Raw genomic sequence first — 21,806 nt, 5'->3', positions numbered from 1 at the left:
ACGTTTTGTAGGGAACTGTAGAGTTCAGCTAGGAAAAGAGAAAAGCAGAAATTCTAGGATAAGCATGAAGACAACAACAGGCAGTTATTATATAATAATGCATTCAGAAAGGTTTGGTGGGGGGGGGGGGGTAAAGTAGCATACTTCTGAACGAACTAAGATTTATAGCTAAGAAACCTAAGCAAGAGAGCAATTCAGTAAATAAACACTTGCCAGATTTTAAAGATATACCAGGAAAAACTAAATCAATTATTCACAATTGTACAACTAGAAAATTGCCAGTAAAAGCACTTAAGGTATAGCTAGCCCAAGTTATTCAAGTTATAAAAGCACTTCTTCAATGTGTGTGTGCAATTTAAACAGTAAAAAACACATGCAGCAAGGAGGAGCTCTGACTATACACTTTCTCTAGGTACAGGTTCAGTTTAAACACAAATATTACCACAGAAATTCAGTAAAGTCACTAGCTACTTATAGAGCCTCTGAAAAACAAAATAGAGCAGTCTGTGCAGAATCAGAATTTAGCAGCAGGTCATTCAGTTACACAAAAAACAGTAAAAGATCCATACAATGAAGAAACTTACACAAAGTCACACCAGGTCAGCCAAGGATGTCTAACAGCAGAAGCTGAATGAAAGGGCCCCAAATGTACTTGGCAGAAGCCTGAAGGTATCCGAGTCTCATTAAGGAGGAGCCCTTCATAGGGCAACTGAAAAACTAAGAATGCATCTGTTATACTGGACATCAGAAACCCTTTTTGACAGCTCCTACAATTAGGCTGAATCCCAAATAATAACCTTTTCTGATAAAAGAGGCTGGAGGTCAGTCAAAGGACCAGGGCTGAGAAAGCTATGTCCTCAAACATCAAAATATCAAAGAAACATCAACTACAAAAACTGTAATGCAGACTACTGAAGGCATGTAGTGAAGACCTAGTAGCTCTGGCACAAATCTCTGGAATAGAGAGATTCTTGAAATTGCAAAAGCATACACTTTTTTCACGTGCTTATGATTAATCTTGCCATCCTTGTCAGAAAGAGTAGGATTGGAATTAACCAAATGTTTAGCAGCAGTAAGATTAATATACTGGTGCTTGGTGAGGTTTGGGAAAAGTGTATAAACACTTAAAATACTGAGGAATTTTATACGTACAATCAGCCTTTTTAGGGACAGCAGACTAACATGAAAATTGTGGAGAGTAACACACATCCTCCAAAACTGACAGAACTGGGAGAACAGATAAATGTTCTGGAAAGTCCTTCCATAACAGCTCAGTTATTTACTGAGGGATTAAGACAACCTTAGAGTTCTCCCACTGAAAACACTGGTGCATTCTGGAAATAGTCTCAGAGAAACAGGAGAGACAATCAGAAAACTGAGGAAACAACCCTGCATATGTCCCCCCTTCTTCTTGCCCAGATTCAGAATTTTGTACCTGTTCACCTGTTCAGGAAAATAGGTATCCCCTTTCTTTTACCAGAAATCATCTTACAAGAAAGATCAACAGTCTGAATTAAACCATGAGCCAGATCCAGTAAATTACCTCTAAGGAAATCTGAGGAAGAGTAGATGTACGCTTAGTTTTCAGTTTCCTTCCGACAGAAAAAAAAGGGCCAACAGTGTTATTAATGGCAACAATAGCTTCCCCAGGGATGGGCACAACATTCTGACTAAACATGGAAGCCTTCTCTGTTCCCTTTCCCAGAAGCAACAAGAGTCTCTCTCCCCTGCCCACTGAGGGAGCAGCAACAGCTTCAGAGGATGTGGCTGACCCCTGGTCCATAATAATTACAGGTGCTACACCACAGGGATTTAATTACAGGTGCTACACCACAGGGAGTTGGGGTAAAAGATGAGTGATTTGAGAAACAAGCTATGGTCAACAGCAGAGTCATCCACATGCTACTGACACAAATTGCTAGGCTGCTGTGCTGGCAAAGGCTGTTTGCTTAACTTTTTCTTTTTGTGGCAAGAAGGAAAGACTGTGGGACTGATAGTTTGTTCCATCGTCAAGCCAGAAATTGTGCCTCCTTCCCAGGGAAAACAAGCAGCAAACACCAGTAAAATGTTATAGGTTCATAGGTTCATACTAGGCTATCTGCCCTAGGGCATTTATAAGCCTAGCCAGAATGCGTTTGGCTTTCGCCACCCATTTCAAATTTATTTTGCTATGCCCTTTTTCGAGGTTAGTATACTGTGCCTCTAACAGTGACACAGAAGTGATACCCGGGGTAAACCTACGATCTCCCATCCACTCATCAAGATTCCTCTTGAAGAGAGTCAATGAGGGACTCTGCCTAACTGGACTGGGATTTTATTCGAGAGTGAAGGGAGCCTCTGGGTTATGAATCAGTCCCTCCAGCATGTCCTATTTATTTCAGTGCTGAGGTTCAAGTCTCTCGAGCACATAGCTCGATGGGATTTGGATTTTCTGAGGTGCAGCATGTCCATTAATTCCGGGTTGGACATGGCTTTATACGTCAGGCACAGATCGCCTCTGAACAGGCGGTATACCACTGAGTAGAGCTGGAGTTTCATTAACCGGGCAGCATATGGCATCTGTTTGAGCCCTTTGATCCTCTTGGTGAGGTACTTTTGGGGTCTTTCCAGTTGCTGCAGGTGTCTGGTAAGGTACATCCCAAAAGGGGCATTGTACTCAATTATGGGCCTGATGAGGGATGAGTAAAGAGGCACGATGACCTCCCCTGATCTAGATGTGAATCCCTTCATGATTAGGTGGGCTATATAAAATGTTTTTCTAACCACTTTGGCCATGTGGTTGTCAAATGAGAGATTGCTATCAACTTGGGTCCCCACGTCCCTAATTACTTCTTCTGTACTTAATGGATTACCACCTATGTGGTAATTTGTGGGCACTTTGTTTTTGCCAAACGGGATGACTATACACTTTTGGCATTTAGCTTGAGGCCATGGCTCTGGCACCAGTTGTCTGTTTCTATGAGGCCCTTTTGGAGGATGCTTGTGTCGGCTGGAGAGTCGATTATGGCGCCCAGTTTGCAGTCATCTGCGAACTTAGTCAGCCACAGTCCTTCCGTGTTGGCCTGTACCTCCGAGAAATATATACCGAACAAGAGAGGTCCCAGGACTGAGCCTTGTGGGACACCACTTGTAACTGGTTTGGAGTCTGACATGGCTCCAGCAATTCTAACCATGTGGGTTCTGTCCTTGAGCCAGTTTGCAATCCATCTAGTGACATAGGGGTTTATATTTAAGCTGGTGAGCTTATCTATAATGCCTGAGTGGGGTATTGTATCGAAGGCTTTTGCGAGGTCCAGGTAGGCTGTGTGGACCACATTCCCCTCGTCAATCGCCTTGGTGACTGTTTCAAAGAAATCAACCAGGTTTAAGAGGCAGGATCTGCCCTTAACAAAGCCGAACTGGGTAGGATCCACTGTCTGTAGGTCCCCAATATCTTTATTTAGGAGGTCCATGATGATCCTTTCCATAGCTTTGCAGACCAAGCTAGTCAGGCTTATGGGGCGATAGTTTCCAGGATCCGTTGAGGCACCACCTTTATGGAGAGGGACCACTGTTGCTGTACGCCACTCTTTGGGCACATATCCTGTAGTAAGGCTGAGATTGAACAGTAGTTTTATGTTTGGGTTTAGCTCTTCTTGGAGTTCATGTAGGACGCAGCCAGGGACACTATCTGGTCCCATTGATGCTGTGTTTTTTGCTTTGGAGAGGGCGGCTCTTACCTGAGCATCTGAGATGTCAGGGGGGCAGCACTCTGCTGGGATAGATATTTGCCCTTTTGGTGGGGAGGGGGGGGGAGTTTGCGCTGAACCTGTCAGCTAGGATGTTGGCAATGTCTGTGGGTTCAGTGTATTTTTCATCATTTTGGACTAATTCTGAGAATATCTGGGAATTACCACCCAGGTTCCTAACATAACTAAAGAAAGCCTTGTGATTATCCTTAGTGTCCTGTGCAATTTTTCTCTTGAAGCTGGCCTTAGACAATTTTATGAGTGCCCGTAGTTTTTTGCTAATACTGATCAGTGATGCCTTCCCTTTTTGGGATTTTGCTCTATCATTTAGTAGCTTCTTCCTTCTATTGTATAGTTTGTTTATGGCTGGGGTCCACCAGACAGGACGTCTGCCTTTGGAGGATTGGGTCTTGGTTTTATTTGGGATCGCATGATCCATGCATTCCTGAAGGTGTTCATAGAATGCGTTTATAAAGGATTCTGTGGTCTGGGCGTATTTTCCACAGGCCGGGGCTTTGAAGGATTCCACCTCGGTTTTGAGGAGTGTGAAATTTGCTTTAGAGAAGTTTTTCACTGTGGTTTTCTGGGCAGGGGGTGGGGTTGGGATGTGAATATCCAGTGAGATTAGTTTATGGTCTGATCTTACCAGTGAGGGATACACTTCTGGTCTGGAGCATAGAGTCCCCATGTTGGTGATGATCAGGTCCAGTATGTTTTCCCCTCTTGTGGGAGTGGTAACAAGTTGTTCCATAGCATTTGAGTTTATAAATTCTAGGAACCTTTGGGCTAGGGTGTTGGAGCTAGAGTAATGCTCCCAGTCTATGTTTGGGTAGTTGAAGTCGCCCAATATAATGGTGTTTGGAGAGACCTTCATATTTTCCAGTGTTCTCAGAAAGGCAGAGTGGAGTTCCTGGGTTTGGGAGGGTGGTCTGCAGCAGGCTATAAACTGGAAGGCAGTTTTATCCACTGTTAGTTGCACATGGATAGTCTCTGATGCTTCATGCTTTGCCACCAACCTGGAGTTGTGGGTATCTTTGATGAATATCGATACTCCCCCTCCTTTTGTGGTTCGGTCCAAGTTTTGGGGCCGAAAAGCATGGCAGGAGGTATAACCTGGTAGTGCTGGGGTGCTCTCAGGAGCCCTGAACCAGGTTTCTGTTACTGCACAGATATCGATGTTCTCCATGCTAAGGAGAGTTTCAAGTGCGTGCATCTTGAGGCTTAGACTTCTGGCGTTGAGTAGCATTACTCTTAGTTTCTTATCCCTTGTGATACCTATGGAGGTAGGTTTGTCTTTTGAGCCTTGCCTAAAAAAGGCACTATGGGGGTAGCAAGAGCCTTTGCCAATATCCGAAAGCCCAGGGGTGACAAGTGCAAGCCGTCCCTAGCGAAGCATCGTGGCTTGTCGAGCATATCATCCCAAGCTGACAGGCATTGGATCCCCTTTGAATGAAACCAGTACTTAAGCCAATTGTTGAAATTGATCATCTTTGTCTTCATATTGTGGCATCATTCTTGGTGAGGGTAAGATGCTACTCAAGGTCAGGGTCATACCGGCCTGGGATACATGCTCAGAGAGCTCCTTTATGTCTCTTTTCATGTAGTCCAGGGAGGTACGTCTCAGGTCATTCACACCAGCATGGACAATGACTGAGTCATATTTGTACTTGCCTTGGAGTGACCTGAGTGCTTGTGTTATGTGGCGGATCCTAGCGCCCGACAGGCTGCTCACCGTGACCCTCTCCTTGTTCAGCCTGGTGAGCGGGACGTCAATGTGCCTGATGATAGAGTCACCTATTACCAGTGTATCAGGTGTGTTGTTTAGTCTTAAGGGCTGTGACTGTTCGGCACACTGGCTTTGTGAGATGTGTTGCACGTGTTTTGTTTTGGGGTAGCGGTTGCTTGGGCGTCTGCTTTGGAGGTCTCTGCTGCTTAGGCAGATCTTTATTTAGAGCCTCCGAGTATGTTTTTGTGTGATTATGTGTTTGGTTTGCTGTCGTGGTAGGTCTATGTGAGACTGGAATTGTAGTGAGTGTGGTTTCCTTCTCCTGACTGGTTATGCCAGTACTGAGTTGAGAGAGCTTAGCCTCCAGTTTGGCTATATGGTTGCATCTCTCACAAGTGTTGGAATTTGTTGGGAGGAGGAGAGGGTTGTCTGTGTACATGAGGCAGTTGTAACATTGCCTCAAGATTCCCAGATTCACCAGCTGGACCGGAGAGGAGATTGACAACTGACCTTTGGACATGCTAGAATAATATTGGGAATTCCTTAATAATTGAAAACAAGGGCCAGTGGGGAGTGAGGGTGTAGTGCTTTTAATTTTTAGTGCTGACTTATATAATTGCTTTAGCGCGCAAGTGCCAGGTAACTTAAGTGCAATGTGTTACAGGTAACTTAAATGCAAAAATGACAAACAGTAACTTTCTTTCAAGTGAAACAAGGAAATAAGTACAGTAAGCAATTCAGATATCACTAGTGATCCACAGAAGCGCTGAGAAGCCACGTATTAGGTGGAATTAGCGTTCCAGGGAAATAACAAGCAAACAAACAACAAGCATATAAACAAAGCTAGATTCAGCAGGCCTGGATCTAGTCTATGCTACAGCAAACAAGGTGTGCCAATTTCAGTAAGATACAGTTCAAATATTCAGGCACTATAAACCTTTAACCAGAAATTCCCAGCTCAGAAGGGCAGAGTCCAGCTTCTTCTCCCACAAGAGTGCAGACCACGAACCTTCTTAATGTAAAATAACTGGCCTGAAGCCCAAGTGCCTAAACCAGAACTAATACACTTTAAGAATAACAGACACTGGGCTCTAAAATCAGCAGTTCCCAACTTAGGAGGATGAAAGCTACCTGTCCTGCCACCACAGTGCATGCCACAAACCTTCCTAATGTAAAACAACTGGTCTGAAGCCCAAGTGCTTAATCCAAAAGACTTAGAATCATAGTGACACTTTAATCAAGTTACTACCAAGCAGTAATAAATACAATTGAATACTTTAGAGAATGCCTGAATTAGTGCTCAAGTTACACAAACAAAGCTAGATCCAGCAGGCCCGAATCCAGTCTATGCCACAGCAAACAAGGCGCACCAACTTCAGTAAGAAGCAGTTCAGATATGCATGCACTATAAGCCTTTAACCAGAAATTCCCAGCTCAGAAGGGCAGAGTCCAGCCTCTACTCCCACAAGAGTGCAGACCACGAATCCTCAATGTAAAATAACTGGCCTGAAAGCCCAAGTGCTTAAACCAGAATTAATACACTTTTAGAATAACAGACACTGAGCCCTCAATCAGCAGTTCCCAACCTAGAAGGATGTAAGCTACCTGTTCTGCCACTACAGTGCAGCCCACAAACCCTCTCAGCTTTTAGAAGTCCCCCCTCCCCCACCACCACGTCAAAAGACAGTCAACCCCAAACAATAATACACAAAATTTCCACAGAAAAATGGTTTTCAATTACTTTAAACAACTTTTAAAATAAACATGAAAAAAGCATGCAGGTTTTAAAAGAACAGTTTAAGTGTCATGACAGTCCATTAAGAAACAAACTCCTAGCTTAAAAATAACTTTCCTAAACAGGAAAGTACAATAAAACAAGAATTTTAAAATGGGGAAAGTTCTTCCCCCAAAGCAAGGGAACAGCACAAGCCAATGTCAATCCACTAAAGCTCACAGAAGAGTCATCTTTTTGATGGCAAGAAAGCTCTTAAGTGCTTAGCAACCAAACCTGTCTTTTTAGTTAGCTCAGCTCAAGCTGACCAATGGTTTCAGTACATGGAAGGTGCCCTGAAGCTTTGGAAACTGGCCTGCTGTTATACCCTATGCAGGCTAAACACATAAAGCAATGGCTACTGCAGCAGTGATCAATATGATGAACATCTAAATATCCAGCGAGCACCTGGCTCTGTACTTGCCTTTCTCTTGGCTGAATCTTTTCTATCCAAATGACCTGATTTCCACAATTACTTTGTGCTTAACCAGCACTTGAAATATTTAATAGGCCACCTCCTTCATAATGGAGACTCTTTTCTCAACTCCTTGGTCCTCTTTTTTGCACTCCACTGTCTACTTTCTTCCTATTGGACTATTTCCTTCATTGTATCACCTTTCTTCCTATTGGACTCTTTCCTACATAGTATCACCTTTCTTCCTATTGGACTCTCTCCTTCATCGTATCAGCTTTCTTCCTATTGGACTCTCTCCATCACATCACCTTTCTTCCTATTTGACTCTTACCTTCATAGTATCACCTTTCTTCCTATTGGACTCTCTCCATCACATCACCTTTCTTCCTATTGGCTCTCTCCTTCATCGTATCACCTTTCTTCCTATTGGACTCTCTCTCCTTCATCACATCACCTTTATTCCTATTGGCTCTCTCCTTCATCGTATCACCTTTCTTCCTATTTGACTCTCTCTCCTTCATTGTATCACCTTTCTTCCTATTGGACTCTCTCCAACATATCATCTTTTTTCCTATTGGACTCTTTCCTTCATCGTATCACCTTTCTTCCTATTGGACTATTTCCTTATCGTATCACCTTTTTTCCTATTTGACTCTCTCCTTCATCATATCACCTTTCTTCCTATTGGACTCTCTCCATCATATCATCTTTCTTCCTATTGCACTCTCTCCATCATATCACCTTTCTTCCTATTGGACTCTCTCTCCTTCATCGTATCACCTTTCTTCCTATTGGACTCTCTCCATCATATCATCTTTTTTCCTATTGGACTCTTTCCTTCATCGTATCACCTTTCTTCCTATTGGACTATTTCCTTATCGTATCACCTTTCTTCCTATTGGACTCTCTCCATCATATCATCTTTCTTCCTATTGCACTCTCTCCATCATATCACCTTTCTTCCTGTTGGACACTCTCCTTCATCGTATCACCTTTCTTCCTATTGGCTCTCCTTCATCGTATCACCTTTCTTCCTGTTGGACTCTCTCCTTCATCGTATCACCTTTCTTCCTATTGGACTCTTTCCTTCATCGTATCACCTTTCTTCCTATTGGCTCTCCATCGTATCACCTTTCTTCCTGTTGGACTCTCTCCTTCATCGTATCACCTTTCTTCCTGTTGGACTCTTTCCTTCATCGTATCATCTTTCTTCCTATTGGACTCTTTCCTTCACCATTCACCTTTCTTCCTACTGGACACTCTCCATCATATTCCTTCATCATATCACCTTTCTTCCTATTGGACTCTCTCCTTCATCGTATCACCTTTCTTCCTGTTGGACTCTCTCCATCGTATCACCTTTCTTCCTACTGGCTCTCCATCGTATCACCTTTCTTCCTATTGGACTCTCTCCATTGTATCACCTTTCTTCCTACTGGACTCTCTCCATCATATTCCCTCACCGTATCACCTTTCTTCCTACTGGACTCTCTCCATCATATTCCTTCATCGTATCACCTTTCTTCCTGTTGGACTCTCTCCTTTATCGTATCTCCTTTCTTCCTGTTGGATTCTCTCCTTCATCGTATCACCTTTCTTCCTATTGGACTCTTTCCTTCATCGTATCACCTTTCTTCCTGTTGGACTCTCTCCTTCATCGTATCACCTTTCTTCCTATTGGCTCTCCTTCATCGTATCACCTTTCTTCCTGTTGGACTCTCTCCTTCATCGTATCACCTTTCTTCCTATTGGACTCTTTCCTTCATCGTATCACCTTTCTTCCTGTTGGACTCTCTCCTTCATCGTATCACCTTTCTTCCTGTTGGACTCTTTCCTTCATCGTATCACCTTTCTTCCTGTTGGACTCTCTCCTTCATCGTATCACCTTTCTTCCTATTGGACTCTTTCCTTCATCGTATCACCTTTCTTCCTGTTGGACTCTCTCCTTCATCGTATCACCTTTCTTCCTGTTGGACTCTTTCCTTCATCGTATCACCTTTCTTCCTATTGGACTCTTTCCTTCACCGTTCACCTTTCTTCCTACTGGACACTCTCCATCATATTCCTTCATCGTATCACCTTTCTTCCTATTGGACTCTCTCCTTCATCGTATCACCTTTCTTCCTGTTGGACTCTCTCCATCATATCACCTTTCTTCCTATTGGCTCTCCATCGTATCACCTTTCTTCCTATTGGACTCTCTCCTTCATCGTATCACCTTTCTTCCTGTTGGACTCTCTCCTTCATCGTATCACCTTTCTTCCTGTTGGACTCTTTCCTTCATCGTATCACCTTTCTTCCTGTTGGACTCTTTCCTTCATCGTATCACCTTTCTTCCTGTTGGACTCTTTCCTTCATCTTATCACCTTTCTTCCTGTTGGACTCTTTCCTTCATCGTATCACCTTTCTTCCTGTTGGACTCTCTCCATCGTATCACCTTTCTTCCTACTGGACTCTCTCCATCATATTCCTTCATCGTATCACCTTTCTTCCTATTGGACTCTTTCCTTCACCGTATCACCTTTCTTCCTACTGGACTCTCTCCATCATATTCCTTCATCATATCACCTTTCTTCCTGTTGGACTCTCTCCATCGTATCACCTTTCTTCCTATTGGACTCTTTCCTTCATTGTATCACCTTTCTTCCTGTTGGACTCTCTCCTTCATCGTATCACCTTTCTTCCTGTTGGATTCTCTCCTTCATCGTATCACCTTTCTTCCTGTTGGATTCTCTCCTTCATCGTATCACCTTTCTTCCTATTGGACTCTTTCCTTCATCGTATCACCTTTCTTCCTGTTGGACTCTCTCCTTCATCGTATCACCTTTCTTCCTGTTGGATTCTCTCCTTCATCGCATCACCTTTCTTCCCTTTCTCTTATCATTCTTATTGCTCTTCTGCTAAACTAATATTTTTCAGTTCACCTCAATATACTCTATTTTCTTTCTGAATATAGTGATATCTATTTAATACACCTCAAGTATTCATAGGTGTATACTAGGCTAATGACTGCTGGGGCCTGTAAAAGAATAGCCATGTAATCCAAATTGTGCCTTAGAGGTTATTTTAAGGGGTGCATGTTAGTGCATGATTTCATGTCTGCCTTTGTATAGAGACGCAAGTGTCAGACCAGGGGTGAATTTTCAATTTTTCAGCAGCTGACCCTGGTTATGCTTGAATAGGGTTAGGGAAGGCTTCTGCGTCTCATGGATGGGAAGCCTATTCCAGAGAACAGGGATTCTGTGAGATACATACCTGTCCCTTTAAAGTGTCCTATTTAAGTCACAATTAAAGTTTAAATCCTTAGAGCGAGTAATTCTGGTGCTGTTCTTTTTGCAGATATGCATAAGGGCCATCGGAGAAGGATCCAAGGATGCCTTCTATGCCAGACATAAATCGCCTCTCAGCAGTCCATAGGAAACAGATTATAGAGACAGGGCTTTGAGCTGACCTGCATACGACATTGTGTTTATGTCCTGTATTTTTTTTTTGTAGGGAACCTCTGTGGATGTTCCAGCTGTTGCATGCACTTGGTTAGGAGCATACAACGAAAAAGGGCATAGCAAACCATGAAAAAGGGCATAGCAAAATAAATTTAAAATGGGTGGTGAAAGCTAAACACATTCTGGCTAGGCTTATAAATGCCCTAGGGCAGATAGCCTAGTATGAACCTATGAACCTATAACCTCGAAAAAGGGCATAGCAAAATAAATTTAAAATGGGTGGCAAAAGCCAAACACATTCTGGCTAGGCTTATAAATGCCCTAGGGCAGATAGCCTAGTATGAACCTATGAACCGAATGTCAAACTCAGTGATGGGACTGATGAGGACTGAATACAGTGGCACGACGAATTCCCAGGACCTTGACGCTATGCTCTTTCTTATAATTTGAGTGACACAGAATGATTTTCTTACTTAGATTATGTCAGTCGGATGTCTGGTTACTGTCTATATGAGTCTCCAAATCCCTCACCTCTGTTAGTGTTTAAGAATGTTTTATCAATGCGCTATCTTCCTTGGGTGGCCAACTTCCCCAAAGATACTATTATGCATTTAGAGGCACAAGTCATTTGTCTGTGTTAGATGTTAGTATCCTGGAGGGTCTCTGACTGCACCTACCTTCAATCATCTGCAAACATGGGAACCCACAGGCCCATCTACTTCTGAAGAATAGATGCTATAGAGGAGCAGCCCCAGCACAGAGCCCTGGGGTAATCCACTGTTTTTTTTTTTTAATCTTTTTTTTGGTGCTCACACAATAAAGAACACAAACAGGAAGGAGGGACTTTGATGGTCTGCTACCGGTAAGGGTGGAAGCCAGAGACACAGCGTTTTAAAACTGCAACAGGAAAAGGGTGGTGGGGTTTATGAAACATTCAAACTACAAGAAGCAGTTCGTACATTTTTGCTGAAGTACTCAGAAGCTAGATTTCTTAGTTTAAATATGTATTTTCCTCACTAACTGATTTCTACCTTCTTCATTTTAAGTCTAAGTTACATAACTTTATCATACTTTACCGTTTTATGCTTAAATATTATGCTATTAATTTACAAACTTATTTGAATATATTGGTATTATTACTGTAATGTTCCTAAAATATTTCTTTGTAACTTTTGTAATTCTTTTAGTATTTGGAGTTTTTCTCCTTGTGCCTCTGCTGAAAAGGAGCTTTGTTGCTCAGTCGGACTATCCCAGTAAAAAAATGCAAAATAAAACCCAGTAAAAAAATGCAAAATAAAATAAATCTGAAACAGATGACTCTTACGCATGATGCTGGTTAACTACTCCTGCCAGTGCTGAGGGTCACCTACACATGCTACAAACACAGACAAAAGAATACACACCGCAGGCAACTAACTTACAAGTATATAGAAAAACAAATGGCTGCGTTTAGTACACTGCTTAGACAGAAATTGTTACAGTACTCTGCAACAAGCTATTACTCAAGTTAAAAAAGAGCATTTACTTACTGAAAACAAAGCTGCTAGCTTTGCCATATGGCCCCTGCTTAGACAATGGCCCAGCTAGGACTTCCAGCTGGTTGCAGACCTTTGAAACAAGAAAAGATGCAAAATGTGATTAGTTCTGACACAATCCAGACATTAAGGGAAGATTCTTTTGCAAAAACTTGAATACAAAGTCTCTCACTACAGAAAGTCAAACTTATAAGCAAATGCTCCCTTCTGAAGGGAGAACAGTGCAACAAAGATAATGCAAGAATATTAATTATTAATTTTTTTGAAATTGCTGACTTTAATGTCCTAGTTATTGGTTGCTTCTCACTTACAGACTCGTACTTTGCAACATAATGTCTCTATGTTCAATAACTAGAAGGATCAAATTCATAGCCTCCTACAGGCCTTCGAAACGTATGTCACAGATTAACGCTGGAGCATAAACTTAAACCAAGCCAGCAGTCCAAACCCCTCTTAAACACCTTGTTTCCTTCTCTCACACATCATCCCGCAGTTTCTTTTTGCATTATAGTAACTTACCTTTAATGTCTCTAAACTGGTTAAAATTTCTGTAAATATGAATCATTGCCATATAACTTGTATCTATTTGTAACAAATGTTAACTTGGTGCACTATGTATAATATGGTATAATTATTTAAACTGTAGATTTTTTGGCATTATATTTTTGTATTATGTTTGAAGACTGTAAAATTACTGGTCTTTAAAATGTTTTTTGTAGTACTTTGGAGCTTTTCTCCCCAGGCCTTCACTGAAAATGGGAACCTACCCAGTTGGACTTTCATGCGACTGAAATGTCAGTAAATAAACAATAAATAAATAAATTGCCCAATTTTCTAATTTGGACAGGTGACGTATTCTACCACAATCCAGATCTACTGTGGACAGTTTTCCTTTGTTGGTTAGTTTTAAACCTAGACACCCCATAAATAACTGTTAAGAGTTTCAAATGAGTTTGAGATCATTTGTACTTATTTATAATTTTTTATTGGGGATAGTGCACCAATCTCAATGGACCATATTCAGGCACAGTCTGGCTGAACAGGATCACATAAGACATGAATAAATGTATTTAAAGATACAACGATGAGCTATAAAACGTGCATGCATAAATCATGCTTGACAACTGCACATTATCATGTCTGGGTAAATAATTTAGCAACACAGCAGTCATTTTTACAGTAGCAGGTAAAACTGAGACTTACTTGAAAGATACCATGTAAACTAAAATCCAGTGACCCCATTACCTGACACTAGTAATGGTTACAAATGCAGACTTTTCCTTGACGTCACCAGTGGAAAACTTCAGTACATTACTGATTACAATGCAAGAGTAAAGTCCAGGATGTCTTTAGACTTCTACTCACCAGTGGGTAATGAATGAGTCTGCTAGTACTACTTCTGTAAGTATCTTATGACCCCAGGCTGCAGAACATGTACAGGACCACATCCACAGCTCCCAAGCTCTTTCTTATTACTTACTCCCTACATACAGACCTAAAACTTGCATACATTTACCACTTATCAGCAGGCAGTCTGCCACCTAAACAACAATCATCCACAGTGGTTTCCAGAAACATCTGCAATCTGCCAATGAAAAGGCCAGGGAAGGTCTTGACGAAATAAAGAAGTTATGTACTCACCATAATGTTCCATCTGAGTAAGTTCTACTTCATTTGTCTTCAACCTGTGGGTACTGGATCCGTATCGGATCCGAGCCGGCAAATTCACTAGCATCTGCTCCAAGCTCCTCCCCTTATCCATAATACACCTCCACTACCTTCCAACCCCCAGATCGAGTTTGCAGACCCTTATACTGAGAACCCGACCTGAAGAATACTTTATGACCTTAAACTGCAGCCAACAGGCTGTTCATATGATAAGGTCAGGGGGAAGGAGGGAGGGACGATTGAAGACAAATGAATTAGAACTACTCAGATGGAACGTTATGGTGACGTCTTTATCTGAAGTAGTTTACTTCATTTGGTCTTCAACCTGTGAGACAGAGTCCCCAGCTACTAAACTCCTGGGTGGCCCTCATGGAAGGATATTCTGGAGCACCATGGAACCAAAGGATGCTCTCCTTCTAGAAGTCAAATCCAATTTGTAGTGAGAAATAAGATCCTGAATGGGATCCAAGGTCCAAGGCAGAGCCAGAAGATGAGATCAAAGGAAGGGAAACCATACCTGGTGAGGCCAAAATGGGGCAATGAGGATCACTTTGCTCCCCAGTCGACAGGCTTTCTGTAGAAACCTCGGAATAAGAGGTACTGGAGGGTAAGCCATACAGAAGACTGGGAGGCCAAGCATGGACTACAGCATCTCTGGGGGACTGCCCTGGCTGGGAGTTCAGAACGAAAAACTCACTGCACTTCGCATTGGAAGGAGATGCGAAGAGATCGCAGCAAGGCTGACCCCACTCCAGAAAAATCTGCTCCGCTACTGAATGATTCAGAGACCACGCATAAGGCATCAGAATAGTGTGACTTAACCTGTCCACTAGAATTTTGGACCGTCCCGGAATGTGCATTGCAATGAGAAAGCGACCGGTGGAGATCGCCTATTCCCACACTCTCATGACCTCGCGACAAAGGGGGTAATATCTGCTCTCTCCCTGTTTGCTGACGTACAAGACCACTGACATGTTTGTCTGATTGAATTGCAATGGTTCCCAGAGGAAGAAAGGCACGAAGAGCCTGCAACACCAAAAGGATCGCCCTCATCCCAGAATGTTTATATGCAAACTGGTCTCGACAGGGGACCACAGGCCTTGGACTGTTCTGCCCAAACAATGCCACCCCCCACCCAATTTGGGAGGCATCCGTGGTCACTGTGGCTTGTACAGGGGCTGGAACAAAAGGTTGTCCCTCCAAGATTTCCAGAGGGTACATCCACCACAGAAGAGACGACCTGAAGACTCGACTGAGGTGTATTGGATATGATAATGGAAGATCCAACAGGGACCACTGCACCACTAGTGTCCACTGTAGTACCCGCATGTGTAACCAGGCGCATGGAAGAATCATTATGGTCGCTGCCATAGAACCTAAGGCCCTCAGCACTGATTCTGCCAAGGGAAGAGGAGAACGGTAGATCAGGGAAACATGCATCCTCAGCTTTCACACTATCAACGTGGTCAGGAAGATTTTGCACTGTAGTGTGTTTATCCTTGCCCCAATGTAGTCTATCACCTGAACAGGATTTAGAAGTGATTTGGATGCATCGATTCTAATCCCAAACTGAAGAGCAAGCTTTAAGAAATAATCCCTGGTTTGAGAAAGTAGACGCCTGGTGGGAGCAGTGAGGAGCCAATCATCCAGGTACGGATAAACCTGAATCCCCTGAAGCCTCAGGTGAGCCGCTACTACTACCATCACTTAGGTGAACACCCAGAGGGCTGTGGTGAGATCAAAGGGTAGGGTTCGAAATGGGTAATGATGGACTCCTAGCCAGAAGTGGAGGAACCTCCTGGAGCATCTGTGCATCTTTATGTGATAGTAGGCATCCTGGAGGTCTAAAGAGCACTTCCAGTCGCTCTCTTGCAGGTACGGCATGATGAACTGTAATGTGACTATCCAGAATTTTTCTTTGGCAACTAACAGGTTCAGGGTAGGTAGGTCCATAATGTGCCTGAAGTCTCCCATTTTCTTTTTCACCAAAAAGAACCTGGAGTAGATGCCCAGTCCTGACTGAACTGAGGGGAATGGGTCCGATGGCTTGTTTCTCTAGCAGCTTGAAAATTTCCAGTGCTGCTGCCTCCCTTTGTGTGGGTGGTACATCTGGGAGGTGTTTGGGAGGAACCACAAATGGGATAGAGTATCCTCTGGATATGATCTGAAGCACCCAGCGGTCTGATGTTATGGACTCCCATGCCACCAGGTGCAATGACAATCGACCCCCGACTACCTCCAGAGTAGAGCAGTCAGGGAATGCCTCAGGGTTGCTGTCTGGGCCTGTACGAGAAAGATTCGAGACCCAAAATACCTTAGACCCCCTCTGCCTCTGGGCCGGCGTCTATCCTGTCCCCCTCTGCCTCTGGCGAAAGAAGAGCCCTAAGTGTCCCAGGAATACTGTGACTTCCAGAACTACATCTTCTTTTGCCCTCTCTGATTCCGGGAATAGGATCTTTGAGGGTTCGAGAAGCAGATTCCGACGGCACACAGTGTCTTCCCGTCCTTCTCACTCTGGACCAAATTCTCTTTGACGGTCTTACCAAAAAGAGTAGAGCTGTCATAAGGGCGTTGGCAAAAGATGCCTTGAAAGGTTCCAAAAACTGGCTGAGCCAGGTGTTGCGCCTCATGGACGTGCCAGATTCACCTGCCCTAGCCACTCCTTCAGTAGCATGTGAGAGGAGTCGCATGGACATATTGGAGACTGCTTTTAAAGTGGCCATCCTTGCAAGGAACGCGTCTCTGTCCTCCTGCAATATGGACTTAGGGGGAGACTCAGCCAGTTCCTTAACCAGGTTGTGATGTGGGCCAGGTAGTTCAGCGCCCTGATGGAAAAAGTCTCTGACGCATAAACCTGCTTCCCTAAGTGGTCCATCATCCGAGACTCTCAGTCGGGGGGGGGATAAACCGATGAACTCTCTTGGGCTAGTTACTTTTTTGTGGCTTCTGCTACCACCACTGCATCTAAGGGGGAGCCCTTGTTCCACGCTGGTCTATCTGATGGTGGACTCAAGATCTTATCCAGATGTTTAGGGATTGGTTCCACGGTGTCTGGCTCCTTCCAGGCCCATGAGGTGACCAGGTCCATCAGGGGATCTGTGGGAGGGGACACCCAGGAAGTAGATGGGCCCGTGCCGAAAGCCTCCAGGAACAAGGATTCATCAGAAGAAGGTTTGGAGGCAGACCAACCTCCCCGGTGGCATAGGATTTCCATGATGTCTCCAAAGGAGACATCCTTGGGAGTTGACCTGGGGGAACCTCCCCCATCATCCAAATCCATGCCCTCGGTGAGGGACCGAGGGGAGTCCAAGTCCCCCCTTTTACACATATGCTTGAGAGGTACGTCTCTGGTGGGCCTCTCCGGGGGGGGGGGGGACTCACAAGCCACTTGTTCCTCAGGGGGAACTGCCTGGGGCTCCTCAGGCATGGGCTGTCCTTCTGGTAAAATGATGGGATTCATAGACAGAGCAGAGGGAGTCAGGGCAGAATTCGAGGAAATAGTAAAGGGTCTCGATCCAGTGGAGAGAACCCTTTCTACCACATCGAACGCTGAGGGAGAACGAGCTTCCTGGGGTACTATTAAGGAAACTGCTCTCCCTGGATCCGAGGGATGGAACCTGGCCCAACAATACCAGAGCTGATGAAAGAAGTTCCACTCTCTCGGATCCGACACCCAAGCTTCGGCTCCGAGAGCCACTCGGATCCGAACTGGTTGGATCCAACATGCTCCAAGCAGCTGCCAGCATCGAGATAGGTACCATCGGCACCAACCCCCTGACTAAGGCCATCCTCAGATCAGAGTACGCCAAACCCGATGGATGGATCAGAGAAGGAGAAATTTGTGTGAAAAAAGGAAGCGAGCTCCCCCCTCCAAAGGGAGAGGGGGCTGGCAAGACCCTTATCTGGATCTGAGTACGAATGAACCTCCTCATCATTTTATCCATGTCTACTTCCAATGAGCTATGTGTGGATCTCGACAAGGCCACAGACTCTGACCTGGTGGGTCGAGGAACCGTGGCCCTAGATGGAGGATGCGTCTCCTCCAGCTCCGGGGAAAATCTCGGACATTGGAGCCAAGGGGGGTCACGGATCCTAGCCTGCCTTTTGGCGGGAGTAGAAGGAAGGTCTGGAGACCTCTTGCATTTCTCTGCTTTGTGTTTGTCTCTTTTATGCTCTCTCCCCTTCTCTCTGCCCCTTCTGCGTTACACTTCCACAGGCTTAGAAACAGGAGGTTGAGTCCCAGCCTGGGAGGGAGGAGAAGCAAGGGCAAGAAAGGAAGGAGAGTTGGCCACAGAAGCCACTGTGACCGAAGCAGTGGACGAGGCAGCTGATTCAGAAGTGGGTAGAAGGCCTTTTAGGGCCAACTTAGCCTTCCTGGCCTTAATAGCACGCGGGTTAAAACCCACGCAAATAGTACAGTCAGTACTCAAATGGGGTACGCCAAAGCACATAACAGAGTGTGGCCATCTGCTGGAGACAATCTGTGGTCACAAAGTGCACCTTTTGAAGACAGGCTCGGGATTAGCCACGTCTCTACAGTAAGAAAAACATCACACAATAAGAGAAGGAAAAGGAGAAAAAATACCTATTCCCCACTCAGACCCACTCACCACACACTCGAGGCACACAGAACACTGATGGGGGAGGGGAAGCAATGCACACTAACTAACACTGAAACTACAGGAAAATTCGAATACACGACGCACCAGCGAGGGGAGGAGAACTGGGAAACTACACTAAACACCTAACACTCAAAAAAATTAAGAAAAAAATGCTTAATAAGCAAATAACTCGCTCACTAACTTCGAGCTCAGAAGATCACGATACTTCAAGCAATCCACGGCAAACAAGATCTGGGGGTTGGAAGGTATTGGAGGTGCATTATGGGTAAGGGGAAGAGCTTGGAGCTCAGAGCAGATGCTAGTGAATTTGCCAGCTCAGATCAGATAAGGATCTGGTACCCACAGGTTGAAGACCAAATGAAGTAAACTACTTCAGATGCTAATTCTATGTGGCATTCATCTTAAAATAAACTTATTTTGCTTCTATTGGATTGGTGCAGTTCCTTTCTGGAGATAGGCTTCGCTTTACTGCATTTATTGTGGTTTTGAAATTAGACTTCCTGCCACTGCTGCCACTCTGCGAGACTATTGTAATCTCTTTGTAGACATTCCCCATTATCCTTTATACCACTCTTAACTGAACAGCTGAAGGACGTTTCTGCCTCATAGCAACTAGAATGGCTTTGTGCACATGTACTAAAATCAGTATCCTGTGATGAAATGATCTTGTAAAACACTTATTTTCGACTGCTTTTTTACTGCTTTACTTCATCATGCATGATTTGGTGAAAACTTTAGCCCGAGCACTTCTCTATATATTCTTCAAATAACCTGCTTTGGTCATGTTGTACTTACTGGGGACACTAACAAGCTTACTGGTATGAGTGCTTGTACATCAGATTCCAACAACATGGAGAGCTGACCTACTCCCAAAACGCTGTGTCCTATTTTCCTTTCTTTTGTCATTCTACACTAACTGAAGAAGTCACCAAGCCCAAATGGTACTGAAAGATCAAGACGTGATTCTATGCTGTACAGAATGTGCATACTTTATTCTTTCCAGTCCTTACCTGTTTAGACTAGAGCTTACCTGAATATGGGACTACCTTCAGGCTGTTCTGCTCCTAGGGTCTAACAGAATTAAAAGCTCCTTCCTTTGTATATATTTACTTCATGCAGTTTTGAGATCACACTGGATCTAGGATATACAGAAAATTGGCATTTAGCTGACCTCTGCTCAGGCAGAACAGAAGGTTAAAATGTATTTCATCACACTTAACATTTTTCCAAATAGGAGGCAAATCCCCTACTACAATCTGAGTAGCCATGACCCCCGGAACATCTCATCTTATAAAACTGCCTATAGGTTTTACTATACCGTGGACGTTAATAAACTCCCCTTGCAGTAGTGCATTTTGTCTACCAAATGTCTAAAAGCAGCTAATGAAAGCCATAGACACTGCAAGAGTCATTAATGACTACAGTTACTTCTCTATCTGAAAATTAAGAGAATTCATCCTGCCAGTCCTGGCCCAGCCTGCGTCTGTCTATGCTGGTATTGCATAGCTTACCCTGTCAATTATGGTCAACCTGTGTCTTTCTATGCTGGTATGGGGTATTTTACCCTACCAATCCTGTCCAGCCTGTGTCGGTCTATGCTGGTATGGGGTATTTTACCCTACCAATCCTGTCCAGCCTGCGTCGGTCTATGCTGGTGTGGGATATTTTACCCTGCCAATCCTGGTCAGCCTGTGTGCGTCTGTACAAGTGTAGTGTAACTCACCCTGCTCAGCTTGAATGTGCTTGTGCAGACAGGAACTAATTCATCCTACTCATTCCAGCCAGCCTATGTTTGTGTGGATACTGTATACCTCATTCTGCAAACGTATCCAGCATATGTCTTTCTCTGTAGGTATGATGCATCTCACACTGATCATTCTAGTCAACCTGTGTGTAGTACATTTGTGCAGGTGAGGCATATGATCTCACCATGTAAATCCTAGCCAGCCTCTTTCTATCTGAAAGGTATATCTCAACTTTGTCAATCCTGGCCAACCTGTATGTATCTGTACAGATATGGCGTATTTCAACCACCAGTTGCGGACAGCCTGTATGTGTGTTTAAACAGATATGATGCATTTCACCATACAAACCCGAGCAGCTTATATCTGTAGAAGTATGATGCACTTTACATGCAAATCATAGCCAACATGCATCTCTCTGTGCAGGAATGGTGTGCATCTCACTCAACAAATCCTGGCCAACCTGCGTCTCTGTGCAGGTAAGGTGAAGTCACCCTGCCAATCATAGCCAACATGCCAAAAGGTTGCAGAAATATACTTATATCAATAAGCACTATAAACAGGCCTAAACAGCGATTAGAATTTGCCAAACTGACAAGATGGATTATACTGTTTTCAACAGGGTCAGAAGTACAAATCATATTTGTGTAGAAAGGGGGAACAATTTGTGTAAAAAGGGAAGCTTCTTATCACTGCTAAGATGCTCAAATCAAAATTTCCTCTGTTGGCAACTATAATGGCATGGATTGAATTCAGCATTCTGACGCATTTAGCTTACTAAAGGTAGAATGACAGTGTCAGTTGTATTGTGTACCAGACTATACACGTACAATTCCTAGAACGGTTTACTAAGCACATTAAAGGTATCAGTTGTATCGTGTACCACAGTACACATGTACAATTCCTAGAAAGGTTTACTAAGCACATTAAAGGTATTAGTTGTATTGTGTACCAGAGTACACATGCACAATTCCTAGAAAGGAATACTAAGAAAGTACAGTTGTGTACACTTACCATAAACATAGATGTTCAAGTGTATTCACTGTTGCAGTCATTGCATTTGGGTAATCTGCTGGCAGGTTGCCCTCAGTCAGCCTGATTAACAAAGTCTTGGGTCCTGCGTCGGTTGCTGTCACTTCTTCCATGGCGTTCTCAG

General features: G+C 43.8%; 1 protein-coding gene across 1 annotated transcript in view; it reads right to left on the bottom strand.

Annotated features, from left to right (window-relative positions):
- Positions 1-21,806, bottom strand: part of MAN2B1 (mannosidase alpha class 2B member 1) — a 1,009,708-nt gene that overhangs the window by 433,801 nt on the left and 554,101 nt on the right. Inside the window, exon 10 of the mRNA XM_044084731.1 lies at positions 12,613-12,691. Coding sequence (XP_043940666.1) covers positions 12,613-12,691 — 79 coding nt within the window. The remainder of the gene's footprint in view (positions 1-12,612; positions 12,692-21,806) is intronic.

The sequence above is a fragment of the Protopterus annectens genome, chromosome 9.part0 (assembly GCF_019279795.1).
Source record: "Protopterus annectens isolate FY-2018-M chromosome 9.part0, PAN1.0, whole genome shotgun sequence".
Lineage (NCBI taxonomy): Eukaryota > Metazoa > Chordata > Ceratodontiformes > Protopteridae > Protopterus > Protopterus annectens.
This window is presented reverse-complemented; position numbering and strand designations above follow the sequence as displayed.